General features: G+C 41.1%; 1 protein-coding gene across 2 annotated transcripts in view; it reads right to left on the bottom strand.

Annotated features, from left to right (window-relative positions):
• LRP2 (LDL receptor related protein 2) overlaps window positions 1-16,454 on the bottom strand; it is a 769,913-nt gene that overhangs the window by 18,816 nt on the left and 734,643 nt on the right. For both annotated transcript variants that reach the window (XM_029605680.1, XM_029605679.1), the window contains 3 exons: window positions 13,428-13,495; window positions 13,183-13,303; window positions 199-328 (listed from right to left, as the gene is read on the bottom strand). In XM_029605680.1, the coding sequence (XP_029461540.1) occupies window positions 199-328; window positions 13,183-13,303; window positions 13,428-13,495 (319 nt within the window). The remainder of the gene's footprint in view (window positions 1-198; window positions 329-13,182; window positions 13,304-13,427; window positions 13,496-16,454) is intronic.

The raw sequence follows: 16,454 nt of genomic DNA on the forward strand, positions 1-16,454 counted from the left end.
AATTCAATTCCACAGGCATACACTGCAGTCCATGCATTAGCTGGATGTACACAGAAATGGGAAGAAAGGAAATGCAGCAGAGTATATTCTTCTCATTCTTTGTCACCTTGCTATCTTGGTATATTTATCACTATTCACAATTAATGATTTATATGAAAGAAAATTAGTGGTAACATCTTAAGAATAATATGTACTTACCATCTGCAAGGCTCTGTCAATAGCAGAATCACCTCCAAAACCAGACACGCCAATGTCCATACTAACATCGGCACCGGACCTGAATGTCACCCCACTGCCATTTTCATTGGACTTCACAAAACTACTTAAGCTAGAAAAGAGTGCAAAATAAATGATTTTATAAATTGGTTATGCTTTCTAGGATACTTCATAGTCCTAACTTTAATAACAGAAAAATATTTGAGTAAAAAAAAAAAAAAAAAAAGTTAGTCTCTTTCTTGCTTTTTCTTGCTGAAATATCATACATTATGTATAGCTTGACTCCATTCTTTCACCAGTGAAGCCAAATCTAGTCAAGATTAGCTGATAAGATTCTTCTCTTAACGTATATGTTGACTGGGATAATACTAGCTTCATCCCCAGTACACTGACCGAGTGCTGCAAAATTGCCGAGTGGTGTGAGACACTTTGGGGCAGATTTTAAAATCTGTGCGTGCGGGTTGTATTTGTGTGCGCTAAATTTTAAACACCACATAGCACTGAAAGTTAAAGAAGGATATGCCAAACTAATGGTCCTAAGGAAACTCAAACCGTTATTGACAACATCAAACTTCCGCACAATACTACAAGCACTAATATTCGCAAGCACGGATTACTGCAACGTGCTGCTACTTGGATTACCCTATAGGACAATAAGACCACTACAAATTTTGCAGAACTCCGCAGCAAGAATTCTCACAGGTAAAAGGAAAAGAGACCACATCACTGACACACTAGCTGCACTACACTGGTTACCGATAGAACAAAGAGTACAATTTAAAGCACTCTGCACCATACACAAACTGATTCATGATGAAAAAGCAGAATGGCTCAAAACAGCGCTATGGGTACATGTACCACATAGAAATCTCAGATCAGCAAACGAACCCTCCTAACCATCCCGTCAGTTAAAACAGCACAGCTAACCCAGGTCAGAGAACGAGCACTGTCACTGGCTGGACCCATCTTATGGAATACTATCCCCCTGGAAGTAAGATTACAGGGACATTTCAAACTATTCAAAATAAGTCTGAAAACATGGCTTTTCAAACAGGCCTTTTACAAAGAGAACAGAGAAAGTAAGTAAGGAAAAGCTGGCGTTACAAATCAGCACCAAACGACTAGTTACACTTGCCACTGGCAACTATTTTTAAACTCTCACTGATAAAAGTAGATTTAACCTGAAAGTACAAGAACGAATCACATGTAAGCTAACTACGAGACATGTATTCAATGGACATTGTATGACATGATTCAAATAGATATTGTATGTAATTATATGTTACCAGTTATCTATTGGCACCTCTGTTAAAGTACTAACATTTGTTTTGCCTATTTGTGCCAGCCTGTAAACCGTTATGATGGTAAATAACTTAATGACAGTATAGAAAAGATTTTAAATGAATAAATAAATAAATGTTATAACATGCTTTTGCACGCGCCGAGCCCTAGGAGAGCCCCGATGGCTTTCCCCGTTCCCTCCGAGGCCGCTCTGAATCAGAGCGGCCTCGGAGGGAACCTTTCTTCTGCTCCCCCCCACCTTACCCTCCCTTCCCCTATCTAACCCACCCCCCCCAGCACCACCTAAATCCCCCCCACCTTGTTTCAATTATTTATGCCTGCCTCTTGCACTCACCGGCCGGCTGCCAGCCCGCCATCCCCTGGCACAGCCGCTGTGCCGGAGACCTCGGTCCCGCCCCCGGACCACCCCCAGACCAGCGCCATGCCTACGACCCTGCCCCCTTCCCGCCCCTTTTTCAAAGCCTCGGGACATACGTGCGTCCCGGGGCGTGCGCAGGAGCAGGTTTTCGGAGTTATGCGCGTAACTCTTTGAAAATCTGCCCCTTTGTGCAGTGCTTGAATTTTAGCTGCACATATCTCTGCAGACCATTGCAATGGATGGAAAGATAGGTGCCCGTCTGTACTGCCAGGCTGATAGTGGGGGAGGAGGTGATACTAAGCCAGCAGACCAGTTTGGCGGTATGCCCCATGAAGCCGCTCATAGCAGCAGGGCCGGTGGGATGCATTAGACGAACTAAGTGGCTGTTTAGGCTGCCGGAAGCGGGCAGGCTGCTGCAAAGACTGCAGTCGATGTGAGGGCACTGTGCGGCACCCGTGCAATCTCTCTTTCTCCGCAAAATGCAGAAATGCTAAATAAATAAATGCTTCTATTAAGTTTTTACAGAAGACAGGAAGAAGGGGTTGGAGAAGGACCACTAATAGCTGCTAAGGATGCATGTGAGAGAAGGGTAGATATGACACCATTTACAGAGGAAAATGTCTGTGTGCAACTGCCAAAACTGAAAGTGGACAAAGTCATGGGGCCAGATGGGATTCAACCTATGATACTAAGGGAGCTCAGAGATGTTCTGGCAGGTCTGCTGAAGGATCTGTTCAACAGATCTTTGGAGTCTGGCGGGGTCCCAAAGAACTGGAGAAGGGAAGAGATGGTCCCTCTTCATAAAAGTGGTAACAGAGAGGAGGCTGGAAATTACAGGCTGGTTAGCCTTACCTGGGCAGTGGGAAAATTGATGTAGACCCTTCTGAAGGAAAGGATAGTGGACTCTCTACAATCCACTGGTTGCAGGATCCGAGGCAGCATAACTTTACCGTGGGCAGATTATGTCAGACAAATCTTATTGATTTCAATTGGATGACTAGAGAATTAGATCAAGGACATGTATTGGATGTGGTTTACTTGGACTTCAGCAAGGCTTTTGATACTGTTCCACATAGGAGGCTCATTAATAAACTGAATAGCCTGGGGTGGGTCCCAAAGTAGTAGCCTGAAGCAGAAACTGGTTGAGTGAAAGAAGACAGAGGATAATTGTAAATAGAATTCACTCTGAGGATAGAAGAGTGATAACTGAATTGGTCCTAGAGCTGGTTCTGTTCAATATTTTTGTTAGCAATATTGCAGAGGAGTTAAAGAGAAATGTTTGCCTCTTTTGTGGATGACACTAAGATCTGCAGCAAAGGGGACAGAATGAAAGTGATCTAAAAAAGCTTGAGGAAAGGTCTAATACCTGGCAGTTAAGATTTAATGACAAAAAGTGCAGAGTCATGCACTTGGGGTGCAGAAATCAACGGGAGCAGTATGTGATAGGTGTTGATGAGCTGATGTGCACCGACCAGAAGAGGAACCTTGGTGTGATAGTGTCGGATGATATCAAGGTAGCAAAACAGTATGATAAGGTTGTGGCCAGAGCCGGTATGATGTTTGCATATATAGGGAGAGGCATAACCAGTAGTAGAAAAGAGATAATTATGCCTCTTTATTGGTCATTGGTGAGGCTTCACTTAGAGTGTTGGGTTTAGTTCTGAAGGCCATATTTCAGAAAGGATATAGACAGAAGGGTAACCAAAATGGTACAGGGTTTGTATGGGAAGTCTTATGAAATAAGACTGAATTTACTTGATATATATTCCCTAAAAGAGAGGTGAGATAAAGGAGATAAGATACAGATATTTAAATACCTGAAAGGTAATGCGCAGGAAGCCAAATGTTTTCAATGGAAAAAAAGCTGTACATAAGAACATAAGAAATGCCATACTGGTCAGACCAAGGGTCCATCAAGCCCAGTAACCTGTTTCCAACAGTGTCCAATCCACGTCACAAGTACCTAGCAAGTACCCAAACATTCGATAGATCACAAGCTACTATTGCTTATTAATTACCATAATAGCAGTTTATGGATTTAACCTCTCGGAAATTATCCAAACCTTTTTTAAACCAAGTAGCACTATCTGCTGAAACCACATCCTCTGACAATGAATTCCAGAGTTTAACTATGCGCTGAGTGAAAAAATTTACTTTGATTTGTTTTAAATGAGCTACTTGCTAACTTCATGGAGTGCCCCCTGGTCATTCTATTATCTGACAGAGAAAATAACTGAGTTACATTAGCTTGTTCAAATCCTTACATGATTTTGTTGACTTCTATCATATCCCCTCCCCCTCAGTCGTCTCTTCTCCAAACTGAACAGCCCTAACTTCTTTAGCCTTTCCTCATATGGCAGTTGTTCCATGCCCCATATAATTTTGGTCGCCTTTCTCTGCATTTTCTCCAGTGCAGCTATATCCAGTATTCAAGGTGCGGTCTCACTATGGAGCGATAGAGAGGAATTATGACATCCTCTGTTTTATTTTCCATTCCCTTCTTAATAATTCCTAACATTCTGTTAGCTTTTTTGATCACCACAGACATGGAAACAAAAGCCGCAAGCAGCTCCTCAGGACTGCCTACCATCTGATGAATGTCAAAAGCTTAAATTCAATCGCATACCTGCAGCGTGTATCATTGAAGATTCAGCCGCAAATAGATAGTGGAAAGCATCAGGCAGAGTTTTATAGAAAATCTCGCGATATGTGGAGCATTTCGTGCCAATATTAGAAATAGTCACTGCCGTCTGTTTACCTACTAAAAAACTAATTTCTCAAAAAAAAAAAAATAATAAAACGCCTATAAAATACATACCGGTATGAAGATGGTGTGGAAATCGATTGTATATTAATGATGTTTTGTTATGACTGGCAAAAATTTGATATATGAGTGTGTGTGTGACATATAGATGGTGGGAAAATTCTTATACTGATTATAAAGCAATGATATTCTGGTAAAAACTAGCGAGAGAAATGATTTAAAGGTCAGAATGAAAAGTGTATTCATGTGTATTATAACTTGTGACAATATAAACAAAGTTAAAATAAGATAAGATAAAAATGTAATATGTACAGAAAAAATTAATCGGGCGGATGTTTAATGCCCTGCCCGCGTAAATCCGGCCGGATTTACGCGATCAGGGCCCTCGAGCGCTGGCGCGCGCAGAACCCTGGGACGCGCGTAAGTCCAGGGGCTTTTTAAAAGGGGCGTGTCGGGGGAGTCGCCAAATGACGCGACGTTTCGGGGGCGGGCCTGGGGGCGTGGCGCCGGCACGGGGGCATTCCGGGTGCGTGGCCGCGCCCTCCGGAACAGCCCCTGGGTCAGGTCTTGGCGCGCCAGCAGCCCGCTGGCGCGCGCGGATTTACATCTGTCTCCGGTAGGCGTAAATCCATGGATAAAGGTAGGGGGGTTTAGATAGGGCTGGGGGGGGGGGTTAGGTAGGGGAAGGGAGGGAACGGAGGCAGGCTGCGCGCCGATCCCGGATTTTAAGATACGCGTGGCTACGCGCGTATCTTATAAAATCCAGCGTACTTTTGTTTGCACCTGGTGCGCGAACAAAAGTTCGCGATCGCGCTATTTTTTAAAATCTACCCCACTGTGAATTATAACTATAAAAGCAAATTAAAAATGAAGCTCAACATTAATTGAGTGGGGTAATGTCCTTATTTTATTATATTATTATTTTTTTAGGATTTTTAGTTTTTACCCCCCCCCCCCCCCTTATTTTATTACATTCATTTACTGATTTTAAGATTCAAGTTGTTGTTTTTAATTTACTTGTTTTTAATATTTATGAGGGAAACATACCTTGTTCCTTCCCATTCCCCTGCTTTCTTCCCTTCCATCCTCCCTTATGGATTTTAATTATTTATTTATTTATTTATTTATTTATTTAGGGTTTTATTTGTTTTGTTTCAATATTTTATTTTTGAATTTTATTTTTTATTTTGTACTTAATACTCATAACATGTCACAAGTTATAATACACATGTATACAACTTTTCATTCTGACCTTTAAATCATTTCTCTTGCTAGTTTTTACCAGAATATCATTGCTTTACAATCAGTATAAGAATTTTCCCACCATCTATATGTCACACACACACTCATATATCAAATTTTTGCCAATCATAACAAAACATCATTAATATACAATCGATCTTCACACCATCCTCATATGTATTTTATAGGCGTTTTATTTATTTATTTTTTTTTAGAAATTATTTTTTTAGTAGGTAAACCAACGGCAGCGACTGTTTCTAATTTTGGTGCGAAATGCTCCACATATCATGAGATTTTCTATAAAACTCTGCCTGACGCTTTCCACTATCTATTTGCGGCTGAACCTTCAATGATACACGTCGCAGGTATGCAATCGAATTTAAGCTTTTGACATTCATCAGATGGTAGGCAGATTTTAGTACTCTGATTTTGGCTCTTCCTAAAAAATTCTTTGTGTGTATTGACTAGTTGATTTTGATTGGTGCGGCATGCATTCATAGCAATCCTGTAGTTAAACTACTGACGGTGAGTTTTGAGTCGGCAGTAGCAGCCTATTTTCCTTTTTATGTTTCTTTTGTTATTTTTCATGTTTTGGTCACTGCTCATAAGCATCGATAGCCATATAAAAATTCTGTCAGTCATAACAAAACAACATTGACATCTCATATGCATTTTATAGGTGTTTTTGACCCCCCTTTTTAAAGTTAGATTTACAGTAGGTAAACCGGCAGCAGTGACTGCTTCTAAATTTGACGCGAAATGATTCATACATCATGAGATTTTCTATATAACTTTGCCTGACGCATCTCACTTTCAATAATACACATTGCAGGTATGCGATTGGATTTAAACTTTTGATATTCATCAGATGGTAGGCAGATTTCAGCACTCTGATTTTGGCTATTCTCTAAAATTCTTTGTGCTTCTTGATTAATTGAGTTTGGCTGGTACGGCATGCATTCATAGCAATCCCGTAGTCAAAATACTGATGTTGAGCTTTGAGTCGGCAGTGGCAGCTTGCTTTCCTTTTTAGGTTTTTTTTGCTATTTTTCATCTAACAGTTTGCTAGTAATAATTGTCTATCCGATTTGGTCTCTGCACATAAGCATCAATGTCCATACTGGTTTTGGAATGTTTTTTCAAAAAATCGTTTATGTACATTCACAGACCATCTTGTCAGTTTTTATACGGCAATTGTAGCTAGCTAACATTTTTTAATTAAACATAGTCTGATGGCATGTTGTTTTATATTTTGGTATTCATTTTTCCTGTATATTTTAGTCTCATATATCCTATCAGTGTTTTGAGGATACAAATTGAATGAAGCGATCTTCACACCTGGTGCTACACGGCATAACTACATGGTTCAAAGTAGAGATTTATGCTTAACCAGGTAAACTGGAATATCTAAATAAAGTTTTTACTCATAATGATTGTCTATACACTAGACACCATTCTTAGTATTCCTCCGAGCATGGATTATTCACACTCTGTCACTCAATTGCATTTTACAAATAGTTTTAGACACTTTTCCATCCAAGTGGCATTGGGTATTCAGTTATTTTGTTTCATTTTTTTATAGTTGTTTATTTTATTTTTTATGGTTGTTTATTTTATTTTGTATTTTTATCTTTTTCATTTAATTATCTTCTTAATTTTGTGTTAACAGGTGACTTGTTCTTAATTTTTTTTTTATTTTAAATAGGAACCAAAGATTGTATGCAATAGTGGATGCACAAATTTTGTGGCCTCAGCTCTGCAAGCATGCAATAAGTCCTGCTCACATTTAGTAAGCATTACCATTTCATTTTATTTATTTTTTTATCTTCATTTTTTATAATCTCCTAAAATATGGTCCAAATCACTTTACTCCCTGGCATTTTATTTATTATTATTAATATTTTAAACACAATATTTGAATTGTGGTCTACACTAACACCAAGTTATCCTCTCCAGCACGTTTTAACCTGTTTTCACAACTGAGGTTTGTATCTAATGACATCTGCATACATACTGTGTCCTCAGTTCTTTTTTTGTATTGTTCCTGTATTCCATTATGTTGTCAGCACACATACATGTTATGATTTGCATTATTTCTGAAGTTTGTACACCTATTTATGTTGTTTATTAATTTTACTTCTTTGTATGTGTGTTTTATTCATTCATTTTTTTTAACACTTTATATATTTGTTTCTATTTGCCCCTGAGGCAGCTCTCGACCAAAGAGCGAAACTCGGCCAGAGTCAGGCAAATTTTAATAAAGGGCTTTCTCCATATACCGATCTTCGCTATCTTTACTGCTACACAGCTAACTGGATCGGCTTCCGATTTGTTTTCTGGGTCCAGCAGCAATTTTATACATATGTATCCAGTGTAGATCAAATTCCCACATGGAACCCAACCCCTAATCCCATTGCATTCCCTTTAAAGTTGTAAGTTACTTATAACTGCCCCTCCATGCACAATGCAGCCATATCACTGCTGCTCTGGGCTGGAACGTCATTCCATAAAAGTTACGCAGTTTTTCTCATTACCATTCTCTTACTACAAGGGATCCTCTGTGTTTACCCATAATTTCTTGAAATCTTCCACTGCCCTTATCTTCACTACTTCCTCTGGGAGGGCATTCCAAGCATTTACCACCCTCTCTGTGAAAAAATACCTCTTGACATTGTTCCTAAATCTACCCCTGCAGCTTCATATTATGACCCCTAGTTCTACAGGGGTCACATATATCCAAAGCAGAAAGCCTTCAAGGGAGTCAGTTGGACCATTGGATGATCAAGAGGTTAAAGGGGCATTTAGAGAAGACAAGGCCATCACGGAAAGATTAAACAATTTCTTTGCTTCAGTGTTTACTGAAGAGGATGTTGGAGAGATTTCCGTTCCCGAGAAGATTTTATGTGTGATGATTCTGATCAACTGAACCAAATCACAGTGAACCTGGAAGATGTGGTAGGCCTGATTGACAAACTGAAATTCAGGGGCCTGTAGCACTGTGGGTGATAATCTATCGTACATTATCGCCTGCATTATTGCCAGAATTAGCTAGTTATTTCATTAGCGCTACGGGGGTAGGTTGATAGTGTGTAGCGCAGCCGTAACCCCGGTGATTAAAAACACACTGCTGCGATGCGGCTGACTACTCACTATCGCCCCACCCCTTTTTTACTGCAGGTGATCATTTTCGCTATAATTATAGCGAAATGATAAATCTAGACCTATGTGGGGTAACAAATGGAAAATGTTAAAATAATTCATAGACACTATCCCATGTCTGTTATATTGATGAAGCAAGTGAACAGTGCATCCATTGAGGTTCACAGTCTTTTAAATTGAAGAATAACGTTCCAAAAGGCTGAGTGGGGTAACAGGTGGCAAACTAGAGGGAAGTCATTAGTCCGGCCAAATATTCAGTGGGAGACTTGACCTGCTGAATATGTGGCTAAAGTTAAGATATATGGGTAAACCTAACCAGATAATGTTAGCCAATCAGTTAAGATATATGGGTAAACCTAACCAGATAATGTTAGCCAATCAGTTGAATATAGTTGGTTAAAGTTATTCAGGTAAGTTTTACTCAGATAATGTTAAACCAACCTGGATATTTTCAGTATGTAGCCAGGTAATATTAGAAAAAATGTCAGGCTGCATCCCTCCAAGCCCCTCCTGCCTTCCCATATAGATAAAACTGTAGGCAGTGAGTAGCGCTGAACCTCCAAAGATGAGTTCTGAGCAAGGGATTGGTCAGCTATCACTGCACTGAGCAATCTCCATAGAATGCAATAACTAAATGGTAACTGGCAGAGCTGTCACAGATACTGCATTTAGATATTTAGCAGAACAGGAGTAGGTAACATTCTCTTGATCACGCTCTGCTTTTCTGACAGTTTTAGGGGACGTGGCGATAAGGGATTTTGGCACAATTGTTTGGAACAGGTTGGGAGGGGAGGTTGTATGTATTGGGAGGCAGGAGGAAGTTCAGGTCTACAGCCTGACTTTCTTTTTTTTTTTTAGTTACCCAGCTAGATACTGAATTTAACCTGGTAGGATTAAAATTGGCTGGGTAAAGGTACCTAAATAATTTAAGACCTGTTTCCACCACTATCATAGTTAGCTGGGTAGCTCTGAAAAGCAAAACTAGCCAGCTGAGTTAAACCCTGATCCAGGATCACCTCTTTAACACCTGTTTTTATGTGGATTAGCTGGGTAATGATTTATCTGGTTAAAATTTATCCAGGAGGGTGATATTTAAAACCAAGGTTTGTCTGGCCAAGTCCCAACTTAGATGGAAAACCCTTTGGAAGATGGACCTCTATATTTACTGTATATCTCCTCTCCATTATATGGTGTTATATACATAGACATATTATAGATATATAAATAGATATGGGTAGTTGCTATTGATAGATGTATACACTTTGATAATCTGATAATATATATAATATGAAATGGACCCTAGATAATTTTTCAAATTAGACAGAAATGAATCTAAAAACTAAATTGATCTGGGTCTGGGCAGTTAATTAATAGTGTTAAGCATAAGTTGACTGCTGATTTGATTTTAATTACTAATTTAACATTATAAGCAGTTATAGACCTACCAAATTATTGAGTGTAATTGCTTTTTATAATACATGTTCACATCAGTTCACAGAACCACAGGCAAAAAGCTGTGAATGTGTGTTAACACACATTCACTGTCACTGTGCTACTTAGGTATCTAAGTAGCACTGTGCTTAGGTATCTAAGTAGCACAGTGACAGTAGACAAGTTCACCTGTTTTAGCCTTTAGTCCTGCACCTTCTGCACCTTTTGCACTGATGTGAACATCAGATGTGTTATAAATGGCAATTATGCTCAGTAACTTGATAGGTTTAAAGATGTTTATCAAGTTAAATTAGTAATTAAAATCAAATCAGCAGTCAACTCCACTTAGCACTATTAACTAGGGATGTGCATTCGTTTGAGGTGAAATAGGAAATAGAGATGATATTTCCTATTTTGTCGCGTTTCAGGCAGGCGACGGAACGATAAGAAACCCATGAAATTTCATGCAGTTTTCTTATCATTTTTTTGGGGGGGAGAAAGGGCACATTAAAAAAATAAAAACCAACCCCAAACCCACCCCAACCCTTCAAATTAAATTAATTGCAAGCCCCCACCTTCCCGACCCTCCAAGACTTGCCTGACCCCCCCCCCCCCCCCAAAGACTTGCCAAAATTCCCTGGTGGTCCAGCGGGGTCCCAGGAGCACTCTCCCCCCCCTCTCGGGCCTTCGGCTGCCACTAATCAAAATGGCGCCGATGGCCATTTGCCCTTTCCATGTGACAGGGGCTATCGGTGCCATTGGTCGGCCCCTGTCACATGGCAGGAGCAATGGATGGCCTGTGCCATTTTTTAAGATGGCGCCAGCCGTCTATTGCTCCTACCATGTGACTGAGGCTGGCCAATGGCAATGATAGCCTGTCACATGGTAAGGGCAAAGGGCCATTGGCGCCATTTTGATTAGTGGCAGCCGACGGCCCGAGAGGGGGGGGAGATTGCTCCTGGGACCCTGCTGGACTACCAGGGAATTTCGGCAAATCTTGGGGGGGGGCCGATAACAAAGGCCAAAAAACTTATTGCCCAAACCCAGATCAATTTAGTTTTTAGATCCATGTGCATGTCTGTCTACTTTGCAAATCATCTATTAAATTACTTATCTGGTAACTATGGAAGCTTTAATCTGTCTAGTCTATTCAAGCTTTCAAAGCAAAAGCCCTGAGATGTAGTTTAAACTGGGCCAATTTATTTGTCACATTGTGTGCAGAGTAGCTAAAAATATAGGCTAAGAATTCTCCCTAACAAAATGAATCAGATTTTACTAGTGTAACCCAGACCGCTTTTTGGGTTACTAATAGGTCTTGCAATAGTCTAGTGCAGTTAGGGAAATATTTAGGGTAGTATCCATTCACAGACAGCCTTCCCACTGGTGGAGCTGCAATGGATACCCTTGGTCCTGAGGTTTTATATCAGAGCTCTACAATAGGCTCTGGGGGCAGTATTATTTGGAAGTCAGAGAGAGAGGCTGTATTTTCCTAAGTTGGATTTTGTATCAACCTGGAGCTTCAGAAACACTTCAAGACCCTCCAGGATAAGCCAAAGGGGCTCCACTGTTGTACTTTCCCCACAAGGTGCAGAGTGGCTGCTCTGGGACTGATTTTTGAGGTTTTGAACCTTTATTTAAAGGAGCCCTGCTGAAGGCCTGTGCCTTTCGAAGCTGAGGGAATGGGAAACCCTGGGCTGAAGACTCCCAGTGTTTAGGGAAGATCTGCCCAAAAAAGGTAGTGACTTGCTGCAGCAGATTCCTGCAGTTATCTGACTTGGGGAAGAAGATTTGTTTCTAACATCTGGGAGGAAGAGTTTTTCTGCCCCTCTACCTGCCAATCAAAGGGACTGGCAAAAACTGCACTCTGCAAGGATTCCTTCCACCAGGGATCTCACCAGAAGATTAATCTACTAACTGTGAGTAAACAGTTACAAGTAAGGGAGGACACCCATCTGGCATTCATAAAGAGCCCTGAGGGATAGAGACATTAGCTCTGTGCCAAGATAGATATTTGTGCCTTTGGGAGGGGTTTCCCCGACCATCCAAGGGGTCCTAGCCCAGAGGGACCACTGCACAATCTAATCCAGAAGTGTGGATGGATTCCTGGCCTAATAAAGACTAATGCACAAATAGAGGACAAACGATCTGTAATTAAGAGAGAAACTGCAGAGATTGTGGTGTGTGATTTACCATTTTTAATTGTGCCATTCAACAAAACTGTATCAGTAAAGCTTTATTCTGGACACTGCCTATGTTGTCCGAATGTGGTTTGTTTGGCACACAATGCTAAGCTCACAGCAGAATGAGGGAGCTCCATCACAGCTCTCTAGTCACCCTGTACTAGAACCAGAGAGGACTCCTTTTCAACCCTAGTCCGAAGGTCCTAGACCTTGGGATGGGAAAAGTAAAAGCTAGCCAAGGTCCCTGCCCTGAAAAACTTACAAATAACTATGTCCCCCTCTGTACCCGACTTGTACCTTACACTAGCAGTGACAAGCATGCATTCTGAAATAATTTTACTCACTCTACCAATATTACCTGGTAAGGAATGTGAAGTTATTGCTATGAATTTCAAACATCACCCTGTAGGAAATGTGTGTGCGTACGGGGGTTTCTTTATAACTATCAATCCTTTTGTTTATCTACATATTTCCAAAAACTTTACGAGTATGTGTTACCTGTTACGCTTATTTATGTCTATCAAGCTTACCTTGGCAACTTGGGAAGCGATGGCAAAAGGGAACCTGTACGTCTGTAGTTAAAGAAACCTCCTGCTACCAGGGCTCCAATTATTAATATGAGAATAATAGTCAGCAAGACTGCAACTGCAGCTGTTAGGATGAGAACAGAAACAGGATAGAAGTTTCAGGACTGAGGCTACTGAACTGTAAACGTATTGATGATCATGAAGAGGTACGGCTGCCCAATTTTAATTAGTGGGTATTAAAAGCTTACTCGTTCCTGCAAGCACTCCTCTGGAGAATCCTATCTCACAGTAGATTCCAGTGTAGCCGTAAAGACACCTGTGAATGAAATGCAGTTTGTGTTTGTTATTAAGTGGTGCAGTTCCACCGTATCAGCACTTTTAAAGGGGCAATTTTCAGAATATATGTACACTGGCTGGTCGCAAAGCTCACTTTCAAAGGGCAGCCCCCCTCCTAGTTTCCCTTCAAAAATGCAGAGACCAGCAAAGGGACAAAGGTATTTTTGAAGCAGGTGCACTGCAAAACACATTCATGAAAATACTCAGAGGGGGAGTGATTTTAAAATGAAATCCTAGCACATATTCTGTCTTTTGACCTAACCCTGCCCTTTTTCCCTTGCACATAAATATATGCACCCCATGAAACTGCGCACACATTTTTACCTGCAGTAAGGGATGGGGGGAGGGAAAATTTCAGACACTGTTTTTACATGGGTAAATACACATTTAAATACTTTTGAGAATTGCTCCCCTAATGAATACTTTTTGTTACAGTATGTACTATCGCTGCTTTAATGTCCCTAGAAATAAAAACATAGAAACGATAAGTTAGAAACTACAACACTGGAGTACTGGAGCACAACTGGCACCCAGTACCTGTCTCTGGCTAGCAATGTGCCTTCACTCTTTCTTTCTCCAACCAGATGATCCCATGCCTTTAAAATTAAGCAGATGCAAAAGGAACAAAATTTCAGTTTACAAATGGTTTTCAGTAAAATTCAAATAGTCATAGAAATATTTACACACCAATGAATTTAATTGGAAGTGAAAGGCAGACAATAGTGGATTTCACCAGTTCTGCAATGTTTGCAACAGAAAGTGATTTTTTGCCATTTTTCACTTGTTTTGTAAAAAGAGTTCTCCATAAATCTTAAGCTAATAAAATGTTACAGATTTTTCCACAGATGAAACAAAGCTAAGGTTTCATGCTTCTCTAAAAGTTATCATAATTTATGACCAACTATCCAAGTGTTATCTGTACTTAGGGTGGAAAATAATAATATGGATTTATTATACTTTATGATCCTATCTACATATACAAATAGTACAACTTATCAGTCAATACCACCAGAGGTCACATATTGTTTGTCTTCAACTGGCAGCTGGAACTGTTAGAGAGACATCAGATGTATTATATATGCAAAAATAAACATAGGTGATTTTCACACTCAGGTAGTCCTAAGTATGTGTTTTATCCCTCATGTCTATATATGAAAGGGTCTATTTACCAAGCCATGGTAAAACAGTGCCTTCTGCTGTTTTACTGCATGAAACTTCAGTAAAACAGCAGAAGGTGCTGTTAAATTGAGGTACTTGAATGCTACAGTTTAGTAAATCCTGTGGGAATTTTCCTCACATTGCTGCAGCCAGGAAAATCTCACATTCCCAGTCATAGCAATGCGCAATAGCATGCCCCCATCCCTCTCTGGGTGATTTAAAGGGTCTGCAGGGACCTGTAACATTCTCCCCCATCCGCTTCAGAAAAACTCCATGGTGGCTAGGTATAGACTTTTGCTACCCCCTCCCCCCCCCCCCACACACACCACTTGACCCAGCAGGTAAATAATAAAAATTAGGCCCTGTTGAATTCCTGCCCACTTTAAAAATGTCTGAACCCCTCCCTACTGTATTAGGCCCTCCCCATCTTCTAGACCATGCACATAAGAGACAAAAAGAAGCCACAGGTCAACCAGTGCCATTTTGAAAGATGAAGCCAGTAGGGCAGGAGCAAGTGGGAATCATTCTTGCCTACCTGAAGACTGCAGAACTGTTGGGGTTGGCTGGCGGAGGACTACTGCAAGGGAGGAGTCCAGACACATTTTAAAGTAGATGGAGCTTAAAGCCCAGGGCAGGGCTTCGGTGGGACTATATTTTTCTTATTTATCTGCTAAGTAGGGGTGGGGGGCCACAAGGGAGCTTTTCCTGGGGTGGGGAGGGAAGGGAACATGTTACGGGGCTTTGATGCCCTTATAAATGCATTGCCAGGCATCTCTTGAGATGTAGCTAACTTTCGGGCCGATACAGTAAAGTCCGCGGGAGAATGCCCGCTCTCCCGGCGCACGCACAGGCCACTCTCCTGTGTGCGCGATTCTCTATTCAAATGAGGCCCGGCGGTAAAAACAGGCAAAAGGAGGCACTAGGGACACTAGCGCGTCCCTAGCGCCTCCTTTTGGATCGGAGCGGCGGCTGTCAGCGGGTTTGACAGCCGACGCTCAATTTTCCCGGCATCGGTTCTCGAGCCCGCTGACAGCCACGGACTCGGAAACCAGACGCCGGCAAAATTGAGCGTCCGGTTTTCGACCCCACAGCCTCGGGCCGACTTCAAATTTATTTTTTTTTTTTAACTTTTCAAAACTTTAGGGACCTCCGACTTAATATCGCCATGATATTAAGTCGGAGGGTGCACAGAAAAGCAGTTTTTACTACTTTTCTGTGCACGTTCCCGGTGTCCAAATAAATTAGCGCCTACCTTTCGGCTTGGCTGCACATTTTGTTTTCTGAATCGCACGGGAATACCTAATAGCGCCCGCAACATGCATTTGCATGTTGCGGGCGCTACTAGGTTTGGGGGGGTTGGACGGGCGTTTTCGGCCCCTTACTGAATAAGGGGTAACGCTAATGCGTCGAAAACGTGCATCCAATGGCAGGTTACTGTATTGGCCCGAAATTTAGCTACACCTCAAGAGATGCCTGGCAATGCATTTATAAGAGCATCAAAGCCCCGTAACATGTTCCCTCCCCTCCCCACCTGTACTGTATCGGCCTGTTTCTTAGAGTAAAACAGCCTGCAAGTTTTTTCATTGTCTGTGCTACTGGTTAGCATAATGTGTTGCCTTGCATTTATTTGCATGTGATATAGCTCATTACGTTTTCCTCACCTTGCACCTAATTAATTTTTTTACAAAGCTGTGTCAACAGGCAATAACTTGCAGTTGCAGCAAATAGCACAATTTATTGGCTGACACTGTGAGTTATTGTGATTCTGCAGCTTAGTAAAT

Source organism: Rhinatrema bivittatum, chromosome 6, assembly GCF_901001135.1.
Source record: "Rhinatrema bivittatum chromosome 6, aRhiBiv1.1, whole genome shotgun sequence".
Lineage (NCBI taxonomy): Eukaryota > Metazoa > Chordata > Amphibia > Gymnophiona > Rhinatrematidae > Rhinatrema > Rhinatrema bivittatum.